The 26715-nt window shown below is 35.8% G+C and overlaps 1 protein-coding gene across 1 annotated transcript in view; it reads left to right on the top strand.

Moving 5' to 3' along the window:
- The window catches only part of MCTP1 (multiple C2 and transmembrane domain containing 1), a 271275-nt gene that overhangs the window by 164735 nt on the left and 79825 nt on the right, over positions 1-26715 (top strand). Inside the window, exons 12-16 of the mRNA XM_005145967.3 lie at positions 1462-1564; positions 3730-3832; positions 4202-4303; positions 4651-4725; positions 6565-6684. Of these exons, the coding sequence (XP_005146024.3) occupies positions 1462-1564; positions 3730-3832; positions 4202-4303; positions 4651-4725; positions 6565-6684 (503 nt within the window). The remainder of the gene's footprint in view (positions 1-1461; positions 1565-3729; positions 3833-4201; positions 4304-4650; positions 4726-6564; positions 6685-26715) is intronic.

Here is a 26715-nt window from a genome sequence, read left to right as displayed (position 1 = left end):
TCTTGGGAAGCATTTACAATGGTTGTCATTACTGTCATAATTTGAAATATGAGTTAAATAATTTACACTGTGATTTCTTCTCTTTACTGCCTCTCTATTGTAACGGTCATCTCACTCATGATTCTGTAACTGCTCCTTCCCCCATAGCTGTTCCTCAGATCTTCTTAACAACACCTTCTTCCCCTTCCAGGAGATCTCAGGGCTGCCCTGAAACTCTGGAGATATTTATCTTCCCTTCTTTTACTTCCTCCCTCTGAAGAGAGCTCCTTTTTTACACCACCCATCTGCTTTTAAATATGAGATTCAGGCATCTACTTTCCTTCTTCTCCAAACCTTGGCCTCATGGATACCTTAGAAAAAGCTTAGCATAAATTTCATAGCTTCCCCCAAAACTCTCAGTGGGGATGACTTTTCTTGCTCTTTGCTTGGTATCAACACTGCTCACCTGCAGTCATTGGCTATAAGCTGCTTATTACACATTTGGGTCACACACACAGACGCATGCTATCCTGTTTTTTTTTTATTGCATTGAAAAAAATAAAAATTAATTTCAATACTCAATCTAGGATACTGCTTCCATTATCTATATACTATATTTTCAAAGCAGAGTCTTCATAATTTCTCCTGTGGTGGTTTTGTTGCTGAGGGACCTTCTTGTAAATATATGCAGAGCTACCCTGTTGTACTTTAATGGTTACAAAAATCTCAACCACTTTTGAGCTTCTGCTGTGCTGAGACTACAGCCTATCATTCCAGCTGGTATTGTCTCATTGTTTAATTGTACTTGCCCACTTTCTCTGGTATTAGGCTTTTATTTGAGACTGTCTTTAAGGCTTTTTGATTTTGGAGAGAGGATTTGTTCAGCATGAAACATGTAGGGTGTAGTAATGTAGTTACTATGTTATTACAAATAATGTGGAATAATACATTTCTACATATCAAAATGCTTAAATATGTTTTCATTACAGACAATGTAAAATTGGCATAATTGAAGTAAAGTTCCTTTAGCTGTCTGAGAAGCGTGCTTCGCACCTTTTAGGAACATGCTGGGTTTTCATCAGAAAGTCTGTATGGGGATTTTTTTCTTTTCTTTTTTTTTTTTGTGTGTGTGTTTTTTGTTTTTTGTCTTTTTTTAAGACAACAAAGATGTTCTCTTAGTGAGGAATGTTAATAGAATACAGAGGTGAACAGCCTGTTGTAGTCATCTTGAGCATAATGAAGACCATAGGTTTTCCCTGAATTAATTCCTGTAAGAATTGCAATGCGGCTTAGAAAAAAAAAGCTTAAAATGAAAAACTAAAACTAAAAAAAAAAGGACAACCAACCAAACAAAAAACAAAATGAAAAACAAAAATCCTCAACAACAAAATCAACAAAACCCCCTCATAACTAATGTTTTCTAAACCTTGCTCATGGTGTTTTTCTTAGTTGATATATTTTGTCCCAAACTTTCTCTTACAGGTAAAAGTGACCCATTTTGTGTAGTTGAATTGAACAATGACAGACTGCTGACACATACCGTCTACAAGAACCTCAATCCAGAATGGAACAAAATCTTCACATTGTAGGTGTTTGGATTTTGTGAGTGTTTTGCAGGGGGATGAGGAGTTTTCAATTGCGTATATGTTTGAGTCAAAACCAGCTACTGCTGATTCTAAAGAAAGCAGTGACATACTGGTATTTCCAAACCGGCCAACTGAATAATTTTTTTTGAGGATTAAGAACATGACCAAAAATAAAGAAGAGCTACCATTTTAAAGGTAAAAAAACAAGGTTTGCTTCTTGGAAAACAGGTGTGAGTAGTGCTGAGCACTCCATATACCTGTCAGGTTCAGTGAAGTTTTTAAGGCCAAATACATCACACTGGGTTTGGCCCTGAAGTTTTGGGTGGGAAAAAAAAATACTGTGATTATGACCTTTATTAAAATGTGGTGTTAACTTTAATAAATATTAGGTAACTTCATATAGGAATATTTATAAATATGTTCATACTTTCCTGAATTATTATCATATATTTTTGTTTGTTTTTTTTAATTCCATTTACCAACTGCATTTCCCACAATACCATCTAGCATCAAACCAGCACAATGCAGCTATTGGGTAAAATGCAGTCTTAAGTATTTAGTTTACTGGGAAGTGATATGGTTGTTGGGGGTTTCTTGGGTTTTTTGGTTTTGGTTGGTTGGTTTGTTGGGTTGTGGGTTTTTTTAATTCTGTTTTTTTGAAGCTAAAGGCTCTGGCAAAATAGAAAAAAGTCTTCCACAAACAAAATGTTCCTGGTATATGTCTTGCTGAGTTGCCTTTTTTCCCTGCCTCCTTTTTTCTCTCTGGCTGCAACGTGACACCAGTGAGTAGAAAACTGATCAGTTGTAGGTTTCTCTGCTACTGAAATCAGCTCAGAATGCACTGCAAAGCCAGTATAAGCTTTATGTAGTTACTTCACTTTATCATAAATGAAAATGCTGTATTTTGCCCATGATCTGAAAACTTGTTCTGATTTTAATTTTCTCTTTCTTTTTTCTTTTTTAATTTTACTGTATTTATCATTCTTATATTTGGCATCTGTAGCTTTTTTCTGCCCTGCAGTGAGTTCTCAGTAATGAACTGGAGCAAAAGAAAAAAAATATCAGAACAGTTGTACTTTTCATTAGCTTATTAACATTGTCCTCACTTATGTATCCACAAAACCACATTAAACTCTTCATTAATTGATTTTTAATTACTGGCTAATAGAGCATATAACTAATCAACCTCTTCTGCACAGACAGTATTCTCAACATAAGAAATTGCCTGGGTTTGTAGAGGACAAGAGACCAATCAAGTAGGAAAACTCAAAAAGGCCTTCAAGGAGAGTTTTTACCTCTCTTCTATGTATATTTGCATTGATCATTTTATTTATCCTCAGATTTGTTAATTAATTTTGGGCTAGCAATCCAGTTTCAACTGGAGGTGTAGATCTTACTGAAGTTAAACTGCTTTGCTTGAATTTGTAATTCCTGGATCAGCCATTTGATCAAAGAAGAGTTCTTTCACACAGTTCTGTGTTGTTTTTTTTCTCTGAATAATGAATGTGAGTTTTTCACTTGAGAGTTTACAATGTACAATGACAATTTTTGTGTGTAGTGGTGGAGTGTTTAATAGCTTGCAGGTAAAAAAAGCACTAGTAGCTGAAAAAACGCCTTTCATATTGCTTGTTCCCAATTTGTTGTAATGACTGTTGTGTATCTACAATTAAGCAAGGATTTCAGAATTAAAGAGCCTGTTGTCAGGGCTAAGGTATGCTCATGTGGCTCACAGTTATTTCTGTTGATGTACCCATGGATTTCACAGTATTTGCAGTAAGAACTGCTGCAAAGATAGCAGTGTTTAAGGTTTTTAAAGGCTCTTGCTGCTGCTGCTGCTCACTGCTGTAAATCCCCACTGCTGCGCTGTGCTATGCTGGCTCTCCTTGCAGCTCACACAGGAAAAACACCAGGTAGGGGTTTTAAAGCAACATCCTTTGGGAAACTTCAGCCCAGAAAGCCTCACAGAGAGCAAGCACGACCACTGCAGCCCTCAGTAAGCATTTCGTTTATATGGAGGGATGCTTCATGTGCTTAAGTTCTGTTCTCTGCCTGTTCTTGGAAAAATAGATGGGTACATGTTTTTTGCTAACCTTTCACGCTTTTGTCCTTGGTACTCGCTGGTGTAGATGACTTCTCTCTTCTGTGTGTGCTTCTCCCTTTGTAGCAATATTAAAGACATCCACTCCGTGCTTGAAGTGACAGTTTATGATGAAGATCGCGATCGCAGTGCTGACTTTCTAGGCAAAGTTGCTATACCATTGCTGTCTGTAAGTTCTATTCACCTGACATACCACTCTGAATTCTTCCTGCTGAAGTGGGGGGGGGGGTGGAATTTAAAAAAACAAAAAAAAAAAAAAAAAAAGAAAAAATTGCAGCTTCGTGTCTGTCATTTCTCAACCAAGGTCTGTAATAAGGACACTAAAATTTTAACATACTCAATTCACAGCCATGTTGAATCCCATGATAGTTAATTTTTCCTGACAGACTTGGTGCTGGTAATGAACAGGTACTTGTCAGACTTGCCACAGTTGTTTTGGGTTCTCTGTCAGTTTCAGCAGCTGAGGGTCAGGGGTCGCCGGGGGGGTGTATTCAGCAGAGACCGTGAGACAGACGGCTGTCATGTCCTTTTCCTGCAGATTCAAAATGGTGAACAGAAAGCCTACGTCTTGAAAAACAAGCAGCTGACAGGGCCAACAAAGGGGGTCATCTATCTTGAAATAGATGTGATTTTTAATGCTGTAAGTCTTAACTTTGGCTTTTTTGTACTGCTAAAGAGTTCAGTTTCATGAAAGCTTTTGTTCCTGATTTGTAGAGAATTTCTGTCATTCCTCATTTTCTCTAAACCTTGATGTATACTACAGAATACTCTTCTGCCACTGCCTGGCACACCCACTCTTTTTGTTGCTGCTGCCGCTGCTGTTGCTGTGAGCGTATGGAACAGCAACCCCTGCCTCTGTGCACTTACGTGTCACTTACAGGCTTGGCAGCCATGACTTTGAAACTTGGTGGGTTTTGCAAATTGAAGCATGTGTTATTAGTAAGGAGCGGGTGAGCTTGAAACACTGACACACATTTTAATGTGTAGGTGAAAGCCAGCATACGAACCTTAATGCCCAAAGAAGTGAAGTACATTGAAGAGGAAAACAGACTGTCTAAACAGGTAAAGAGTAAGGAAACACTAATCCTTTCTGAAAGCCTTAATATCAAGTGTGCACATCCAAATATCTGGTATCATACTACTGGGGGTAAAAGATAACATTTTCATTACCTGTTTACAAAAGAATATGATAGGCTGGAAAAGGCAGAAACAAAATACATGGGTTTATTGTGTCTCCTCTATAAATTGCAGCTTAATTTCCATGAAATACCTGAATAAGAACACAGTTGAAACCATCAGGTTCCACACATATCAGATTATAGCACAGGTGCATGTAAACTAAGTCTTGAATAAATTTTTGCTGTTAACCTTGACCCAAAAGGTCATTTGTTGCAGGGTAGAGAGCCTTTCAGCATTCTTTTAGCCAAATTTTAAATAAGTTAGTTGAGTAAGGTCTGAATCGGTGGTGAAAGCAGACTAAAAGTCTTTATTACTTTGAAGAGTCCTGTGGGTAGGAAATCACAGAATGAGCAGTAATCACATGTCTGCACCTTTTTTTTTTTTCCCTGTGTAGTTTTGCTACACATAGTTCTAATGTTTTGGTAACATATATTTAACACATCTTTTTCTCTACTTGAACTACTTTTGATTAAGGTTTATAAGTTCCACAAATTATGCATTTTATATGGAAAGAACTGAGCTTTTCCTTGGGCTTTTGGAGTGAGATTTTTGTTGTTTGCACTGAAAAAGACAAAGGTCTCAGAACTGGTTTTTATTTTGCTGAAAGCTAGTAAACTTGAGTGTAATTTAAACTATATTCTGGATTAATTTTATGTAATTTATATATTTATATTTATTATGCATTTGATTAAAAAAGATTTCAAGAGGCAAAATATTCTTTCTTTAGTGTTGTAATGCAGTTACTAAAGCTGCATTTTGTGCTGCTTTTCCAGCAAAGAAGCAGCAAGGCCTTTTATTCAAGATTCATCTTTCTCCCTGTTTTCATAACAGAAAGTGTCAGCGTGATTTTTGCAGATGGCAAGAAGAATAAGCTTTAAATACCTACTTCCAGTTGATTGGGATTTTTTTATTAACTTGAATGGGATACCCCACCACAATACCAGTTCGGGTGAGGGTAAAAAAAAAAAGGAATCTTTATGTATAACTGATGTGGTTGTATTTTAAAGCATCCACATTTTCCAAGGGTGAGCATGTCTTACTTAACTAACATTTTCTGTGCTATTCACTACACAAATCATTCCCTGGTTTGTTCACTTTTTTTTTTTTTTTTTGGTCAAGTGTAATGCAGTTTTAGAGGATTTAAGCATATCTTCCTGATTTAAAACCTGCCACTGTTATGTCTCATCTCTATAGATTGAATGTATGTGAGTAAAGTTACTTTGATAGATACTTACAGCCATGTGGCCAAAATTTTCATCACAGCAGACAAATTTGATAAAAATGAAGGAAAAATTAATGTAAAAGGTGCATGTGATCTTTATTAGATTAGAGCAGTAATTCTACTTGGTTTCAAGTTAGTGTCCTGCAGCATCTTTTTATTCAAAAAGGCTAACATTTGGTAGAGTACCTGAGAATGGGGAAAGTCTTGCCTGCATAGTAAAATCTTAATATCAAAATAATTCACGAAGTTTTTTATGTGGCTTTTTAAAGCTAGACAGCAACTTGTCAGAATTTAATTCAATAAATATCAATTGACACAACTAACAAATTCTCTCTCTTACAAGACTCATATTTTAAACTACCCTTTTCAGTTTGTGAGCTAGAGAGTTTAGTGTTTTTTCTCATTCTTCATGCAAACTAAGAATGACAATATTATAAGTGTAACTCTATTTTGGAGCTTTTGGGTTTTGAAACATTTTTGTTCCTCTGTATTTTCAATAGCTACTGTTAAGAAACTTTATCCGGATGAAACGTTGCATCATCGTGCTCATAAATGCTGCTTACTACATTAGCAGTTGCTTTGACTGGGATTCTCCCTCAAGAAGTCTCGTTGCTTTTTTGGTATGATCTTCTTTACATTATCGTTAATGACCCTGGTGTATCTGTGTTCTAGACTGAGAAATAGTGCAGTGTTGACATGATGGGGGGTTATTTATTAATTTGTTTTAAACTTTGCATTATGAAGATACTTCAAGTCATGTTTATTCATTTTTATTTGTTTTTAATTTTAAGTTTAAAATGTCACACAAACAAGATAGAAAGTTGGATTTTTTTAAGATTTATAATTGTACTAATAACATGGTGATAGAACTCAAAATACGGTCTATGAACTATGGATTACACTCTTGAGCTTCTTACTCATTACCTCAATTAACTTTTGTGTGGCCTCATTGCATGCCACGTATTTACTCTTTAGATTTTTTTTTGTATATCTCATGGATTCTTTTACATATCAGGAATGCAAACTTAGTGTTATTTTACCCTCCACATATCAATATGTTATGCTTGTAACTTTTTTTAGAAGTACAAAGCTCTGGACCCAAACAATCACTTCCTGTCTAAGATTTAGCATTCTTGGTTAAACAAAACAAAAATACCACCCCAAAATAAAACAAAACCAACTTTAAAATCATTAATGCTAACAGATTACTATTCTGTAGTCATCAAGCTCTGATCATAGTTGTTTTCAGTTAAATAATTTTTAGTGATTTAAATGAAACTATTTCTCCATAATCATTAGCTTCACTAATATTAACCTTTATATTTCTGTTAAATTTTGAAAATTCCAGGCATCATAGTAGGTTAAAGTCTGTTTCCCAAAATGTTATATTTGAACTTTCAAAATTGTATCAGCTACAAACAAGACCGAAGTCTCTGGTTGGTTGGTTTTGTGTTTTTTTGTTTATTTGTTTGTTTTTCTGTTTGTTTTTGCCAACAATAAATATGTATGCATGGTCACAGTTTCTGGAATATCTAAAATTTATTAAGTTGGCTTAATACTAACATTATGAGCCTCTTCACCATGAATATGAACATGGGTTTGGTGTTGCTTTTAATAATATAAAGGGAATCTGGTGACAGTGCTCCTAGGTTGGATGCCTGAAGCTCAGATACCTCAAATCTGGAGAAAGCAAACCAGGCAGTGGAACTGGCTGTGCTGGAGCAGTAAAAATGGCGTACTTTGGTGTGTCACTAAATTTAGCTAGTTTGCAGGACGTTTCTTTTAGCAGGACTCCACTTGTACTGCAGGACTTATTAAACTCTGCTGTAGCCTGTTGTCATCACCATAGAATTGTTTGGGCTGGAAGGAACTTTAAAGGTCTTCTAGTTCCAACCCCTTGCCATGGGCAGGGACACCTTCCACTAGACCAGGTTGTTCAAAGCACCATCCAACCTGTGAAAGGATGGCAGCACACTACCAGTCCTTGGTTGCAATTTTCATCAGGAGTAGAGGAGATACATCTGCTGTTGAAGCACTCAGGGGTTTTATACTTTTACTGATGTCTGTATTAACTATAATATGTGCAATATCTAGAATTAGGGTTAGGGTTAGGGTTAGGTTATCTTATTCTTTAAGGCTAGTGGAATTATTTCTTTCTCATGGTACAGTCCAGCGGCCGTAGAAAAAGTTGTGTTGCTGTCAAGTTTTAATTGTTTCCAATCATAACAGAAATTCAGTGTCCTAATAAGTAGTTGGAAATACACAAAACACAGAATTTGAACAGGGAGAGCTGTAGTTAATGTATTGTGGTAGAAACTAGGTCCTGGTTTTATTTTTATATATGTGTTTATAATTTATAAATATATATTAAAAGCCTGCTCTTCTTAGTTTCCTCTTAGGATTTGTTTTGCTATGTGGTGATTGTGATAGTTACGGATATATTACATCTGTGTCAGTACTGAGACTTGACAGATGTGTTCCTGCTCTGCATCCAGAGTGCATCCTGTGCTTTTCAACCTGGTGTTAACTCTCCCCAAAGATGAAAACATCCCTCTGCGGGGCAAAAAAAATTAATAAGATTTTGCTAGTCAAGTCAAATCTATGTGAACTTCTATCATGATCATAAGCTTTGGAATTTAGATGGTTTCTGAAGTTTCAAAGCTACCGTAGGCCCTTAAAAAATCTTGAGAGTGGTCCACTTGCATGTGTGATGCTAAATTATGCTTGCATTAAGGTTACACTTCAATTTAATAGTCTGTTAAAAAACCTGTACCTATATGTATCTTTTTCATCTCTTCACTACTATACAAATTGTATCTCCTCTTAAAGTAATTTCCCAGAGGTTAGAGAATATCACAGTGAAATAACAGTGCTAGAAAGCAGATGAGAAATAGGCTGTTTTGGAGCATTCCAACTCTGTATTCAGACTAATAAATAATATACAAGAAGTAAGCTTTTAAACTAACCATTTTTTCTTTCCTGTTGGATTTGAAGACATATCTTGATGGATAACATTCTGATACAGATTTACAGCCATTTCATATAAGTTACATGTGTGAGGGTTGATTTTTCAGATCTTCCATTGTCCCAAGTTCTTGTCACTACAATTGCAGGTAACCTTGTCTCTTATCTCTCCCCAAGTCTTCGCTTTCTGATGGGGCTACTATTCCACCACAGGGGTGGAAATTTTGGCAGACCATCTGACCTTTTAGAAATATAGTTGTAAATACTAAGAGAGATCTGGAAAGGCGGACTTGTCTTCGAAACCCACATAAAGCCTCCATCAATACGATGACTCTATAACATGCTGCAGCTGAGGTGTTCACTGCAGCTCTTTTTAATGTCATTCTCCTTAGAGAGTCACAGTGTTGGTCATCAAGACTATATGTGTTCATTGAAGGGGCTTGATCATTGTTTATACTACAGGGCTCAGCTGTCTCAAACCATTATGTTATTTGGGACAATGATTCTTTCTCAAATCTCTTCAAATGCACCAGCTCAATGACTAGTTTTGCACATGATGTACCTAGAAGTACAGAAACCTAGAAGTTACATTTTTAGTGTTCCAGATAATGCACTTCCTCAACTAAACAATGTTTTACCTGTTTCTGTTGAACTCCACTGGGGATTTTGTCTGAACGACTTCAGGTTTTGACTCCACATTTATTTTTTTTTGTGCCTCTGTAATTCAGAGCAAAACAATAATTCCTACCCATAAATATTTTTTTTTGCATTCTTATGCCAATCTGTGACATATTATTTGTAATTTTTTCTGATATTCAAATATATTTGTAAATAACTCATGAAACATAGATTGGTCTGGCTAGAATATGACTTTGGATTTGTACCATCAGAAGGTTGTATATTCTCCATAGTTTATTCATATTTATTTCCTGTTAAATAAATCTATAGCAACAATGTTAAAATAGTGTTTGAGTTTCAGAACAGCTATATTATATTACATATAGCCCTGTTATGTTTAGTGGCTGATAAGATATGTTATGCACCTGTGTTAATGCTTCTAAGAAACTAAATGCAATGGAAAAGAGTGGTGTAAGTAGAGAAAGCCTTCACTGTAAATTTGTATTATTGATTTTCTGTATTTAAACAGACCTTTGGATAATTTAGCAGAATATTAGACATTTGTGTTCTTGCAGATGTCAGTGGGCGCAATGTAGGGGGAAAAACGTGTGCATACTTTTTTTCGAATACTGTAATTTCTCACTGTAATGAACACAAAAATAATTGGACAACTGAGCTATCAGTAAAAGGACACACTTCAGCTTGAGTCAATGAATTATTTTATGGGACAAACTTTAATCTTTAAATGTGATTGTAGATAATTTGTGCTACCATCTGTCCATTTGGAATTCTTTTAGCCTTTTCAGTCGTTATACAGTAAGTGCCACTGTGTTTAACATTAACATTTGATATTTTACACATTTAATTTCTGTACTGCTGCATGGTCCTTGGGGAGCTTTGCTGTAGTGCTACATGAGAGAGAGAAAGTATTGATCAGTTAACATTTCAGCTACATTTATGTATGTCACAAAATTAATGAAAATGCCAGACAAAAATGTCAGAGTGCACAAAAAGGTAGAATTTAAATTTGGTAGTTTAATGAAAAGTTTAATATGTGCATTATCAAAAATGTCCTCTTACCTTTAAAGTACAATTCATAACTGATTAACTAAAGGGAACCACATATTTTACTTAGAGGAACATTAAACATGAAATATGAGGGAATATATAATCTTCCAAGTGTTTGGTATCCCAAAATGGTCTCACTAAAGCCCTTTACTTACCTGCTTGAACATTTAACTGTTATAAAATAAACTTGTTTCCTTTCTCATTTGGACGGAGAGTACCCTGGCCTGATCACATGCATGCTTTTCAATGCATCCTCAAGTTAGATCTTCCTATGAACACATTATCCTGTTCCTCTTCATATTCCTCAGAATCTTTCTATATGTGTGTATGCACACAGAAAATACCCTCCTTTCTCAGACTCAAATATTGATAAAAAGACTTGCCTTGCATCCAGGTCATTTGTGAGATCTAACTTACCTTCTCTTTGTCTTCTAATGTTACAAAATTGTGTGTGAAAATTACATAATAGTGTACCTAGCAAGAGTTAGTTCTCTTGCACATGCACCATTTAGCTGTGGTGGTGTCATGCTAATTAATTGAAACTGAGAAGGAAACAGGAGAAAAAAAGGACTGGCCCCTAGCAGGAAATAAGACAGTAAAGTAATTTAGTCAACTTACTTAGCTTTTCCCTAGTGAAAGGAGAGGTGATCACTACTGTGTATTTCAGAAGCAACTTTCACTCAAAGCTGAAGGGCAGATTATGTTTTGGGACTGTGGATGACATCAGCAGTGGGAATGCGCTTGTGTTAGCTACTAGATATTTATCTTTTTTTTCCACACTGTCGGAGAATCAGAATTTTGCGGATATATTTGAGAGTGCATATATTTTGCCACTGTTGATAGCAGTATTGAGGACATAAAGTAAACACCTTCAAATTGCTCTTTACTGAACCCGGTGTTAAGTGGACCGTCAGGTTGTATTTGCCACCTGTTGTCTAGAACTTGAAATTTCCAATTTGAAATGCTGGGGAGGTGGTTGCAAAACACGTATTGCATTCTGAAAAAGCCTTTCCAAAAATGTCTGTTGCTGTCAAAACTGCCTACTCTCGAAGGGGGTATTTTCAGAGGTAAAGTGACATGGCAGTGGCAAGGCCAGATGCAAGGTTCATTTCTGATGCACGTTGCACACATGTGCAAGAGTCTTTGAGCTTTTGTCATTTGTATCTTGACCAGCAAGAAAGAGAATGAAGTAGACCAGACTGTTGTGCTTTTGCTTGTTTGTTTTTGGGTTTTTTTTTTCCACAGAAGTAAAGCAGATGAAAAGAAAAATGATCTAAATCCTGTTTCCTCTTTCATGATTTTCTATAGATCAGAAGAACTAATGTGAGACTGCTGCAAAAATACAGTGGAATTTGAGCTCTCTGAAGCACTTAGCTATACTGTGGGCCAGGTTTTAGAAAGTGGGAAAGGGAAGAAAAAAAAAGAGTGGATCCTGGTATATCTGACCATTGGAATCCTGAAATCCATTAGCCAGTCATAACTAAAGAACATACCAGCAGCAGCAGTGATTAAAAAACCCCTCTGTACTTACCTTTAAAACTGAGGAATGATGCCAGTGTAGAATGATGCTTGGTGTCATCAATCTGTCTTGTGTTTGAAACATTGTGTGTTTGTAAATGTGGTACACAGAAAGATTGGGTAATATTTCTGTATGTAAATTTTCTCATTATTTTATTTGTTTTTTTTAAAAATCACTTTCATTTCACTTCCTTCATGGAGTGAATGCAATACTTGCTAAACCAGTTTAATGGTGTGATTCATTGCCTAAGTTCAGACTTGCTGTTGTTTTCAGTAACCTCAAGCATCCTGTGCACTACCCAGCTGCTTTTCTGGAGTGGCATATATCTGTCTTATGCTCTGTGTCACTTCAACCATCACCATCCAGATAACTGGGGTACCCACCCTATGGTGTCTAAAGCAACACCAGCTCTACCTTCAGGCACTTTAATTGTTCTCTTGAGTGTTTATTTCACCTTTTTATATATTTTAGGTACTTACCTATATTCTGTTCCTAATTCTTCATGATCTTAAAGTGTTCCATCTCAAAACTAGCTGTGCAGTGTGGGGAAATACCTTCCTTGTTTTATGATTTCTCAAACAGGAAATACACAGCAGACTAGAGCATCAGTATCCTAAGTCTTGGACTTTTCCCTTCACTACTAGACCATTCTTCCCATCTGTTTTCCTCTTCTCCCCTCTTAGAAAACTGAAACCTTGCACTGAAAGTTTTTGATTCTCAGAGCTTAGATTTCCTTTTAAGGCAGTGAAGTGACTTGAAGTCCAGGCAGCCAATTCACATGAGTTGCAGTCTTGCTCTGAAGTACGTTTTCCATAATGCAAATTGTGCAAGGCGATTCCCAGCTGCCTGATGTTACTGGAAATATTGCAGGGTGGTTGCATTGAATCCAGCATGGTTACATATCCAGAAAGGGGTTGCATTGTATCAAGTATTCTTACTTGACTTTCCTCTTCAGGTTATAAAATATTCAAGATAGCACTGATATTAAATTTGGATAATTATTTAGTAATGCTGTTCTAAGAAGGAAGTAGTTGTGTGTCCTTTCATCCTTTTGTTCCCCGAGTCGCTCTTTAACAGTCATTGCAGGAAATCTTGGCCATTTAGACTTTAATTACTTAAATAATACACATGGGTGGATTAAAAGTACCTTACATTTTCATGTTTTAGCTGTGAGTGACATGAAAATGAACACATTATAAAATCATGTTACAAAAAGTGTTTTACTTCCTTTTTATTTCAGCAGTGGTAGGTATTATAGTGGTTTCCTTTGAAGTGAAAGAAGTATGGGACACACAGATTTTACTGGGCCGTTCAATGGGTAATGCAATGTTTTGCAAAAGGGTGTCTAGTAAAGAAAGAAACAATAGGATACGTTGCATACTAGTGAGGAAAAGGCAAGTAAGGAAAATCAAGCAGAGAAGCAGAAAGGACAGCCTGTTCAGAAATTAAGATACTGGTTTCTTTCCAATGTTCTTAAGAAACCTTCAGTGTGCTCATCCCTATAGAGTAGTCACTTCTTTAATAGGTGTGTAGATGGTATGTGATACTATAATCATCTGTGCCTAGGTGGAAGAAGTAATTTTCAATGTGCTGAATTTTACTGGCATGGAAACACAGTAATTTTGTAATATTTCAGCCTACTTAGTTTCCACTGGTGCCACACATGCTATATGACTGACAGCAACTGATTTTATAGGTGTTGTAAGTAAAGCCTTCTAAGTAAAGAAAAACACCCTTATGAAGCTGTTTCCAAAGTTACATGAAAAATTTTGTCCCTTTTCTTTAAAAAGGGACTGTCTGCCACACACAGCTTTGTCCTGCATTTTTGGCCAAAGAAAGATGCTTCATGCTTCCCATTCCAAAATTGTCTGGCTTGGACCAGCGAATGTTTGAAAGCTTGCTTACCACTTGGAAATCACTGGCAGGTATGAATGCTGCTTGTGATGGTTTCCAAAACCAGCAGAACTGGCAGGGAGAATGAATGATCAGTCTGCTCCTTGTCAGGACAGCAGGAAATTGAAGTGGAAATGAACTGTGTCATTCTGATGCCTCTTTTTTGTGTCCCCTCTGCCTTCCTCCTTAGCTTGAGGTGGACTTCTGGTGCAAGAAGCGTTATTTTCTCCTGAGCTCCACTCAAATCAGTGTAGGAAAGTCCTAGGAAGGAACTGGGCATTTACAGCTAAACTAGGAAAACTGCTTATTGATGCAGTTGGGGAAACTTGCTTGTGGCAGGGTGTGAAAAATTTACATTGAGCAGATCACTATCTAGGGAGAATGCTTGCTTAAATTTCTCAATTAAAGGCCAAAATAATGGCTTCAAAGTTGTGAAGAAAACCCTCACATAGCCTTAGCCATGTAAAGGCTGGGTGTTCGCAATGGCCTGTCTTGCACAGTAACTTTGTATACAGGTGACAGCAATATAAAGAGGAACAAAAACTGCCTTGAAGATCCTTTTAGTTAAGTATTAATGCAGTAAATAACATTGTTTAGGTAGTCTTCTAATACATGAAACACTCAGAGTGTGGATGGAATGCTGAATTTTTACCAAGTGTCACTCTTTAGTAATTCAGCTTTTGCAGGGGGGAATTTCAGTTGACCTTGAAATACAAAGCCTGTGAACCTCATAGCCATTTGGCGAAAACAACATCTTTTTTTTTCTTCTTTTTATATAATTTACTTTAATCATTTAATTTTCAAAAGAAAAATAATAGTTGTTTATATCACAGAATCTGTTTATTACTTTCAGTAAACAAGGAGACCTAATTTAAAAAGCATAATTTATTTTGTTTTCACTGATAGATTTTATTTATTCCAGAAAAAGTATTAACAATTATCCAGGAGAGATTACTAATGTTGTGACCAGAATTGCTACTGAAGAGAAAAAATAAATCAGTAACTATAAGCCAAATGGCTGTAGCTGTTACTGAATGGACTTAGAGTTGAATGGCAGATCTTTGAAATTTGTGCATTTCCATGGATAACATCCACACAATTACTGTAGCTCTGAAGTTACGGGATAGCAACTGCTTTCCAGAGATACAAGTATCCGAAGAACCCTCTGATTTGCAAAAGCAAAAAATTGGCATAATTTGGTCTTGTAGTAAAGACCGCTGCTCTCACAGCTATTTGTTAGCCCTGCAACATTATATGTTAAAACTAGTACTATGCAATTGGAACTTCTTGGGCAATTAGTGTGCAGCACTGGCTGAATAGGAGACATGATTTTCTGTCCACAGTCATGTAGTAGCTGTGATTAGATGTGGCTGTATTCCAGTTCTAATTGACTGGCCTCTGTAAGCAGACACTGCTCATTAATGAACAAGAGACAGTCACATCCTAATCTGCTTAAAAAAATGAAAAGGTAGCAAAGAAATGCTTATAAATGGATAAAATTAATTCTGTTTTGATATACTAAGTACATATTTTGCATTTTTGCTACAGGAAGTGTTACTGTATATTTGGGTAAACTTACTATTAAAAAAAAAATCAAGCCAGTATTAACGTATATCTCTGCACTCAGTTTGCTTCCTGTAAATTATAACTTGAGGGGTAAACATGTTAAGCAGAAGGTAAATCTCTACTTCAGTATTAGCTCTGGCAGGATTAATGCATGAGGTTTCCTTGTATTGCTCCGCAATTTTTAAGTATATGAGTATGTACTGTCTGTTTAGCTTCAGATGCTCCTTTCTGGACTACTCTTATCTCAATAAAGCCAGTCTGAATGATATATCTGTTCTCAATCTAGATGGGAGAGAAAAAATCTCTCAGGTGCACATATTCGAAACTATTTTCCAATGGCAAATTCTTCAATTTCCAGAAAAACTGTATTAATAGTAACTAAAATAATCTAATTCCTTTGAAGATGAGTGGTTGATATTTTAAGGGATAGTGTTAATGACTATTTAAGTCTGTTTTCCTTAATAAAGAAAGAGGTTTTGTTTTTTTTTTCCTTGGTATAAAATATCCCATTTTCCCTTAAAGAACCTCCAGTACCAGCAGATACTATATCTCTTTAATGTGACTGAAAAATTTGGAAGTAGGTATCTTCAATATTTGCTGCCATCTTAATTATTAGTGGTTTAAAGCACCACTGTTAGCAGGGGGATTATGAGTTAATAAAAATGTCACTGTATTAGTATATAAAACACAATATAATTTTCCCAAGATAATGATTAACAGCATAAGGCACTTAGTGCTTATTCCCTAAATGTGCTTGATTTTCATCTTTTAGGAATGGTATCACAAGTAAACATAGAGACATTTTTGAGTGATTTATTTTAAAGAAGAGGTAACTGATAAAATCTCTTGTTTGAGCTTTTTTCTTTATTATGTTGCTATCTTTGTAGCATTACAGATTTGCGTCAATCTAAATAGTCTTTTTAATGCTGGATATTAAGCTTCCCTGGTGCAACTCTGTTGAAACTCATTAAACAGTTATTTGTTCATTTATCATTACAAAGTTATTTATTCATCACTGTCTATTAGCTAAAGCATTTGGAAAGTGACTTCGGAGTGCTGGTAGGTCATTATTGTGTCAGTATTCCTTTTACAGACAGCAATCACTTTGTGTGTGGGTTGTGTGTTATTTTAACCTCTAAAGGTATTTTTGCTTTGTTCCAAGGCTGCTTCAATTGTTTCATTAGCTACCTCGATTCAATTGGTATGACCAAGACCCATCTCTATAACTATTGATGCACTCAAGCATGTGTCCTGGTGTAGCAGCCACAGTGGCCTCCACTAGCCCAGCTTATGGGTGCTGTAGACCACTGGCATGACCAACCACAGCAGGGTGGTCCTGCCGGGTCAGATATCCTCTGGCTGCCACCTGAGCACCTGCAAACCAGCAAGAACGGCTCCATTGTGGAGGGGAGAAACGTTTGTTTCTGGGAGAAAATTACTCTAGTTCTACTTCTGAATGAAAGATGGGGCTGTTATTACTCAAGGGATGTTAGGCCTCGCTGCTTTTTTTGAGAAAACAAATTTGCTGTAACTTTATCTGTAATTTGGTACCACATGGATGCAAATAGAGTCTGCATTGTGTGGAAGAGGGGGCAGAAGTAAGGGTTTGTTAAAGCCATAAAAGGATTGGGTAACCATTACATTTCCAAAAGCAGCCTTATCAGAACCATAGGTTAAAAAAAAAAAACAAAAACCAAAAAACATTATCTCCTTGCCATTAACTGTCTGCTTTGAATTTGCTTCAAAAGTAGTATTGAAGAAGTAAGCTTTCTGTCTGTGTGGAGAATATGAAGGAAAAACGTATCTGGAAAGTGAATGTAGATATTTTGCCTTGACCAACAGCTGACCTGGTAGGTAAAGTAGGTAATGGTAAAGGCTATTAAGATCTTTTTCTGCAAAGTTTATTTTTTTTTCCTTTCTCCCAGTAAATGTAGCAGAGCTTTGCTGTTCTCAAGTTCCACTTCCTTGAGGAATATGATGCCAAAATGCTTAAATAAAATTTCTATCTTCTTGATTTAATTGTTTAAAGCCTTTGTCCTGCTTGTATAGGAAAACAGCCTTTGCAAATTGTCCTATTGAAGCTCATCAAAAATCAGTCAAGTATTTTATTCCGTTTTACAACTGTGTGCTTATTCACTGCCTTACATCCTGATTAGGTTGTAAAAAAGCAAACTCCTCCTTAGTCTTTCTCCTTTTTCCTTTTTTTTTTTCCATAGAAGAAATTGCAATCCAGTTGTAGTAGTTTGATCTTGCAAACTTAAAGTTAAGAACTTGATGTGGTTTCTAATTATCTGGCAGCTGTTATTAGTGAGTGACAATGTATTTAATCCCCCCTGACACACAACCCTGCCCCTGCTTTCTCCCAAAAACAGAGGCAGCCACCTCCAGGCGCACTCCCAGCCAAAGCTGGGAGCCGGGACTGTGTATCTGACCCAGGATCTGAACCTGGGAATCTCTGGTTGCTACACTTCATTGCCTCTGGATCACTGCACTCACCCCTCTGCTCCTTTACTTACAATGTCTAATGCACCTAATTTAAACTAAATTATTTTAATTAAATCATTCAACTGTTTCTCACAGTGTGAGCTAGTTAAGAGCTGTAGCTGGTGGTGTTTTAAATCAGGTGCTTTCACTCGGTCAGACCAGACATGACTGTGGATTCTGACACAGGCAGAGCAAAATGTGTCTGTGAAAAGGCAGTCACGGATTAAACTAGAGCTGAGAGTCTTAGCAGTTATTTTTATAAACACGGGTAGCATTCCTGGTGCTATGTTTCTCGCAATGTCATGCCACAATCGCTTTGTAGGGAAGGCAAAAGGCTGAGCAGAGAGTTTGTGATTTCTGGATGGAAATAAAACTCATCTCAGTTTATCTCCTGATTTGAGCAGTCCTGTCATTTGCCAGTCAGTGTAATGAATCCTCTGCTGCATCACTGGCCAGGGTTTTTCGTAGGTAACCTCTTGACAGCTGATGACAGTGCACTGTGGTACTCCAGGGCTGGTATTTATTCTGTTTTCTGCAGGCATCCACTCTTGCTCACACTTTTTATATTAAAACCACGAATATTTCACTCCTCCAACTCACAGAGAACAAAGTAAACCAAAACCCCTAAAGAATTCTAATGCAGGAGGAGTGCTTTAAAACAGGCTGTCTGTGCTCTAAAATGTGGTTATAGAGTAATTAAATTCCATCATCTGCCTGGCAATGACAAATATGGCACTTCTTTGAGACTACTTCAAGGCCTGCATGGTAGAACCAACGCTCCCTTGCATCTCTGAAGTACAGGACCACCTCCTTGCTCTGTGATGAATCTAGTCTCTGCTGACTTTTTGGTTTTTAGAGCTGCTAGTCAAATATAAAGTATAAATTGGTTAAAAAATGACAGAGTATTTCTGGGTCATTTTCAGTGCTCACCTTTATGATAGTTGTTTTTTTTTAAGTTAATGAAGTTTAAAAATCATTTTAAGTTTTGTAACACAAAGGAAAAGAATGAGATATTGGATTCACAAACAAAAGCTTTATTGTTTTATGACAAGTAATCCATCTTTTTGCATTAGTGTAGCATTCTACCCCAGATTATTTTTTATAATTGATAATTTGAGTCATATATTAGTTATCTGTTCTTTTATGGGTTTCTAAATAGTGAATGATGTCAAAGGTCATCAAACTTTCATAAAGGAAATGGTTTTTATTTTGTTTTTAAGTTATGGTTGGTGTTCTGAACAACTTTGAGGACATTTCAAGGAAAAGTTTAAAGGAAAAAAAGTTATACCAATTTTCCTGGTAGGAATTTCATGCAACATACTGTTACAGCACTTAAAAGCTGGAAATGCATGGTTTGCATATGCATGCAGCAAAATCAAAACTGATATTTGAATGTGATTAATTTATTTTGATGTTTTTTCCTTATCTGAAATATTTTTGCAGTAATCAGCCACCCATGGTTTTCCTTCTATCACAAAACTAGGTGGGTGTTGCAAACATGTGCTGTCTGCGCTTTTTGGAAGAATTTAATACTGGTTATGGATTAAAAAATCTAATATGGGTGAAGAAAACTATTTTTGCACCTAACATGTTATAAGACGCCAAAATGAGATTATATGTGATGAATTTGTTTGTCAAGGTAATTAATAAAAAGATGTGGGCATATGATTTTAAATTTAGTTAGCCTAATGCAAAAGCTAGTAGGAACTTTTCCCTTTACTAATGTTTCTCTAGCAACCCATGAACATTGCTCACAGAGCTTTCTTAAGCAATTAAAAATTGGGAGAACTATTAATAAGTTTAAGAAGGGAAAGGCAACTTAAAATAATTTAGAGACAACTATATAGGAGGCATAAAGTAATTTAAAATTAATTAAATATTAATTTCAGAGCAAAGTTGTTATGATTGTGTTGTTACTTGTGTGGTTCTCTTCAACATTCATTTAAATGCTTCTGAATAGTTTAATTATAGTGAGACATTTCTATTAAAAATGATTCAGGATTATCATCTTCTTAATTAAAATAGTATAGAACTAATTTAATTGTGATGTAATTATATAATTATATGTAGAATGTCATTAAAATGATGTAAACATTTTTCCCCAGTTTCTAAAAATAAGAAAAAGTATAGCTGCTAGTTCTTGCTAAAACTGTTCTTGAGATTTCATCTGAAAATCATCAATAAGTGAATATTTTGAAAAATAATTTGAATCTCAAATCAATGTCAGTAGATTCAATACTTTTTGTCCTTAAGAGCTATTTCAGTTCCGTAAGATTAAAGCAAAAGTTATGTATCATTGCTGAATACTTCTAATTGAATTTATAGCATACATCAATACTGTTGTTTTTTCTCTGAGATTTAACTTTTTTTTTAATCAAAGTTTATGTTGGGTTTGAGGGTTTTTGTTTTCTTTCTAATAATGTTTCTAGACAATGTTTATGGAATTAGCAATGTAACTATTTCAGAAAAGTGCTTTAATCTAGTTGCTCTGTTCAACTGAGACTGTAAAATAAAGCATTTGTTTTCAGCTCAGATTATTAATATTTAATGTCATTATTATTTGATGCAAGTAAAAATTATATCTTGACATTTTGTAGTAAAAATTATATCTTGACATTTTGTCCCTAAGAAGTATTTAGGATTTGGACAGATAAACACAGAAAACACACATTTTAAAATTCCCCTTTTACAGCATTGTAGTGATTTTAAATATATCTAATTGTAGTTGTGACAGTCTAATGTCCCTTCATCCGTACAGATATAAAAATACAGCCTTTAAATACAGAAGTGATGAGTGCAGTATCTGGAAGGAAAAATATTTTTAAGTTATTACTCTGATATCTGATATAAATATGTTTAATAATATTACTATTTTTCCTGGTTTTATACTACTTGTGAAACTGTTAACTCTCAAAAAAAAACCAAACAAAACAAAACAAAAACAAACAAACAAAACAACAACAAAACCCAACTAACAAAGCAAGGAAACAAACAAAAACAAACCACAAAAAGAAAAAAACACAAAACAAACAAGCAAAAACTAAGAGAGAAAGGATGTCAGATCTTTTTTGAAAGCCAGAATGCATTGCTTTTGCATTGTGTGGCTTGCCTGAATCTTAGCAGAATATCAATGCAAAGAAGACGCTGCTGCTGTTATCATTATCTGCTAGTTGTATACTGCATTGATGTCTGCAGGGCAGCGGGCACACTGTAGGGACCCTTGCTCTGAAAAGTTAACAGACTGAGCCTGTGCTGTTAAATTCATATGATTCAATTTAAATCAGTAGGGCTGTCCCCAGGACTAAATTTACACATAAGCATAAGTATTTGCTATATCTGACCTCTGTGAGGAAGAGATGAATGTAGAAAAGGCACAGGGAAGAAAAAGCATACACTTCAATTAGAGAACCTTTCCAAGCATCCAGTATTGGACATGCTGTTGTATTGCAGCTATTGTTAAGTAATTCTCAATACAGATGCAACTACGTCGAGTTAAACATTGATTACACAAGACAGATATAATAGAAATATATGTAATATGATACAGATACTTCCTGTCTGGCAACTTAATATATTTACAAGACCAAGCAGTATATTAGTTACGGTCAAAATTTTTTGGCAACAACAGTATGTCTGAAATATGTGTGTCAGAAGAGTGTAGAGGTTATTTAATGATTGTTACTAAAAAAGAAAGTTAGTCTATTTTTCATGATACCAGAAATTATATAAGTAGAGAGAAAGAAAATTAAAAAAAAAAAAAAGTACCATCATAAGATTTAAGATTAAATTGAGTTAACTGAAGATCTTTGGGATTATGAATTTAAAACAAACAAAAAAAAACCTGTAAAACATAGGTTCTTCAGCCTGAAATTAAGAAGGGTTTAGTTTAGTGATAATGCTAGCTCTGTCCTGTTTCCTCTTAAAAATAGGATCTTTTCTCTCCCATCTTACCTGGATGTTATTCTCCACGCAGGCCTGTAGGTAGCATCCTTGCATCGCACAAAAAATCGCTGCCTTTTCTGAGACTCAAAACACTATGTAGGTCGGGAAGCCTTTACTTGCGCAGACCTCTAAATGTAGCTAGTGCTATTTGCATAATTTCCAGACTTTGATGACAATCTGCGATCTTAAAACAGTAGCCTAAAGATTATGCATTAAGTCGTTTGTCCTTGTGACTCACTCCTCTCTTAAGACTTACCCTTTTTTATTGTGGGATAGGTGGAGGACGGCACAACAGATCACTCTTATGAGGAAATGTGGAGGTTCAATGCTCTCTCATAATTATTTGGTTTAGAATCATAGAATCATAGAATAGCTAGGGTTAGAAAGGACTTTAAGATCATCTAGTTCTAAGCCCCCTGCCATAGGCAGAGACACCATAACACCATTTTAACATACTGTAGTTCAGGTACGAATACACGAGCAGAGTTAAACGTTTCTGTCTCACATGTTCTTCTCTGTTCTGCAAAATACATGACACTTGTGGTTGCTTTAGCTGCTGGTTAAGGTAAACTCTACAATTGTGAACAAACTCTTTTCATCCTCCCCGCTATGGGTTTGATCTGTACTTATTTGAGCCAGCAACTGTCTATTGAGTTGCTGTCTGCTGACTTGGTGGTGACCAAGTTTCATCAAAACTACTGGATCAGCATCAGCCCACCCAGAGAGCATCAACCCTGCTGTTGGTACTGGAGATGTAACCCACTGCCAGTGCTGATATTACTTGCTTTTTTTCAACGAGTAAAATATGCAACAACACAAAAAATGCAATATAGGCATTATTTTTAAATCCAGTGCTTGTTCAGATAGAAAATTGTTCTGCAGATCTTTAGAGTTTAACTTCCAAAGATAAGTTGCAGAATTATCCCCTCCACCCCCTACTCTCTGGTAAATGCTTCCATTTCCAGAAACCATCAACATTTCATCTCTTAAAATGACAGTTTATTTTCCTTAGGAGTTGCGCTTGGTTCACTTAAATGCAAAATGTCTCTAGGTTTATCTTTTTCCTAAGAGGTCATAACAAAGGTCTGGTTATCTCCCTTACCCATGATCTCAGTATGCTGAATAAAACTTTGTATTTTACTAAGATTGCATCTAGTTTTACTGAGAAGCAGTATAAGCAGGATTTAACAGCAAAAATCATACAAAGCTATTGTCACTGGGCGAGTTAATTTTGTCTGTGTGCTGGACTGGGATATTTGAGAAGGGAACATTGATCATCTGAGGGAGCCTCCTGTGAACAAACTGGTTTTTAATTGTATTGTCTGAATAGTGGATTGTGTATTAGAAGCAGCAAAGTACGATGCAGGTGGGAGGGAACTAACCTTTGACTCACTGTAGCAGCAGAAAAAGATCAGGACTATCAGCATGGGAGTTTCCAGCCTTTCCCTTTCTTATTAGAACAGAAGGCATTTTTGTCATGGAGCAGAGAGGCACCAGATTGAGTTCCCATGTACACCGAGATACTCTTTGTCTGGCTTTTGTGTTTTCTTTTTTCTCTTGGGTTATTTTGGGATTTTTTTTTTTTTTTTTGTAAAATGAAAACCTCCTCATCCTTGCAATTGTCACAGGAACCCAAGCATTAAATAACAACTGAGAAAAGAGTATTTTTTACTGGTTGTTTTGCCTGGGCAAGGTTTCCACACGGTTAACAAGGAAAGCTGACTTTTTTTTGAAGGCCCTGCTTCAATTTGTTGTGTCAGTGGCCAAGTTAGAAAGGCTTCTGCTGTTCATAGTCACTATCGTAACTTGGTAGACAAGGGATTTGTTTTCTAGCACAAGGGTCCTTGAGGGAAACAGGATGCCCAGGAGGACAAATTTTCATCAAATCAAAGACTATACTTGTATAAAAAAGAGAAGGGAAAAAAGAAAAATGTAAGGGAAGAAGGCTTTTCTATCTATACATTTGGAAAAAAAAAACAAAATTGTTTCAATAACATTTTATTTTTTAAATCTCCTGTTACATCCTCACAGCAGTGCACATGTTCATGTCAAGGTATTTTATATTTGGGTCATACAAGGTTTATGTAGACATACATGCAATTTGTGAAGCATGATAAACCAAGTACAGGCATGGTTGGTATGGTTTTCTTCTGTATATTGCATTCTCCGTATTTTTGTTGTTAGTGTGTGGAAAAAAATAATGCTTCACAAAACATGACAGGAAACCATTTAGCTGCTTGTCTGGGGGATATAAGTTATCTTTTTTAACTTTTCATAGCAGTAGGTGGAAATCTGCTGGGGTCTGTGGCAGAAATATTACAGAGAAATACACTTACATGGTTCTATGGTAGATTCCTCTAAACTTAAAAGAACATCTCAAGTGAGGATATAAAACAGTACCTCATGATAAACTTATCCTAAAGCTGCTATATATAGAGCACTTTTGTTTTTTTCCTACCTATTTTCTCTTTCTGCCTTGTATTTTGGGTTTTGGGTTTTTGTTTTGTTTTTTTTTTTTGTTTGTTTGTTTGTTTGGGTTTTTTTTTGAGTGAACTGATTATTTTTTATTAATTACTCAGCATATAAATACTATGTATACCTCATTGTTCATGGGGTATTACAGTGATGTGAAACTTGCATTTCAGGGATAATCTTGAACAATGTCATAAGAAAAAGGAGGCATTTTTAATGTTTGAAGTAATTTAAAGTTTACCTGGTAATCTATTTTAAGATGTTCTGTCCTGCGATGACATTCAAGCAATTAAATCAAACGCTTTTTAGTAAAGGGCAGATGCAGTCCATATGAATGTGTTTACCTGAAATACTCCTCTCTTGGGGAAGAATATCTTCTATTATCAGGCAGGTCCACTGAGCAAAGAACCAGCAATTTGTCACTGTCAAAACACAAGATCAAATTTTCAAATGAAAAAACTGGAATGCAATCACAAGCTTTCACGAACCAGACATGGAGTATTGTGTTCTTACTTTTAATGTATTTTTCGTTTTGAAATCTGACATGGATAAACATTATCAAAGTACTGGGTTAGGCAATTATTGATATTACTTTGTTGTAAGATGTTGAAAAACCCATGGACAGATTCTGTTCTCATTAGGCTACTTTTACATCAAGATTTTTAACAGTATTGGATTCTCCATGTGATTGCACCTTTTTTATCAAGTTTCAAGTATCTTGTTGCTGCAGCCAGTTTACTGGGGTAGGCTGCCAGTGACATCATTCTCTCAGAAGAGGAAGAATGACGTTTTTGGCAATGGGACTTTCATTCAGTCCAAGTCAGTACAGACAGGAGCCAGAGGTCACTGCTTTCTGGATTCCTGAAACCAGAATGGCTACAGCTGGGTCTGTATCACCACATCCATTTCTGTCATTTTCATGGTATTGTCCTGTCCAGGAAAGGGGTTTTCTTCTGCTCCATTGGGATGCCATTGCCGGAAGTTGTAGTGTAGCCAAATAAAGGTCCAAGAAAAGAAAAAGTAAGAGGCTTACACCCAGTTCTTTGTGATCTGAAATCTTTTATCTTAGCGTGGTAGTATTTTAGAGTGGGATGTAAGCGCTGCTGTGATTTTGGCTTCCTGCACTCTGAAACAGCTGAATCCTTTCAGGTTACTTATGCCTTCATAAAAGTAAGGTTACCAGATTTTTTTTTAACCCACCTGTATTGAGAAATCTGTTAACTAAAAGCCCCTATTACAAAATATTCAGCTATTTAAAAAAACAACAAACAGGGTTGTTTGGAAAACTCATAGCTCTTAAAAGTTACTACAAGTTGAACCGTGAATGACCTTTCTTAACATTTCTATCTAATTTCTCCTTGATCCATGGTGTTTGTGGAGAAGCTAGCAAGATGGTAGCACCAAGGAGTACCAAGGTGCAATCCCACCAAAGTAATCTTAAAGATATATTCTTTTTTTTTTTCTGAGTGAATTCTTAATGATTGAATCAACAAACCTAGTGTTATAATTTTTTTTCTTTTTAGTATAAAATCAGATGCAGTGTAATACTTATCTGTTTTTTACCTGAATTTTAAGCAGCAATAATTTTTACCTCAGCCGCCAGTGTTGGTAAAAGACACACTCTGTATTAACACAGGTTTACCTTTAAAGTGAAAAAAAATAATCTTGATTGTAAATTGGAGCAGAGTGTGTTAATATTGACTTTTTCAAAAGCAGTATTAAATCAAGAAGGGGACTGTACTTTTTGAATATTTATTATACAATAAGTAGTAACAGCTTTGCATTTTGTTATTTGATAGAAAACTAAGCCATCAAGTGAATTGGAGCCTATTTATTTCACAGCTACTTTAATTTCACCTTTTTTCCCCTTCTGTGAATGCTTAAAGCCCCCTTTTCTTCCCAAGTCTATTTAAGACCAAGACCTAAATCAGTCCTAAGTGGCAAGCAATTCTCAAAGTGTTGTGTGTGGCTGTGTGTTAATTGGCCGAAATATGCCCCTGGTGTGTGGCATAGTGTCTGTGGTAACTTTTAGTGTGCATAGTTTGCAGTGGATTTCTTGTTTATTTTCATGCACTGAAGCAAATTTTCAGTATGTCTTCAAATTATCTCCTTGGGGGTGTTTTTT

This window comes from Melopsittacus undulatus, chromosome Z (assembly GCF_012275295.1).
Source record: "Melopsittacus undulatus isolate bMelUnd1 chromosome Z, bMelUnd1.mat.Z, whole genome shotgun sequence".
In the NCBI taxonomy this organism is placed as follows: Eukaryota; Metazoa; Chordata; class Aves; order Psittaciformes; family Psittaculidae; genus Melopsittacus; species Melopsittacus undulatus.
This window is presented reverse-complemented; position numbering and strand designations above follow the sequence as displayed.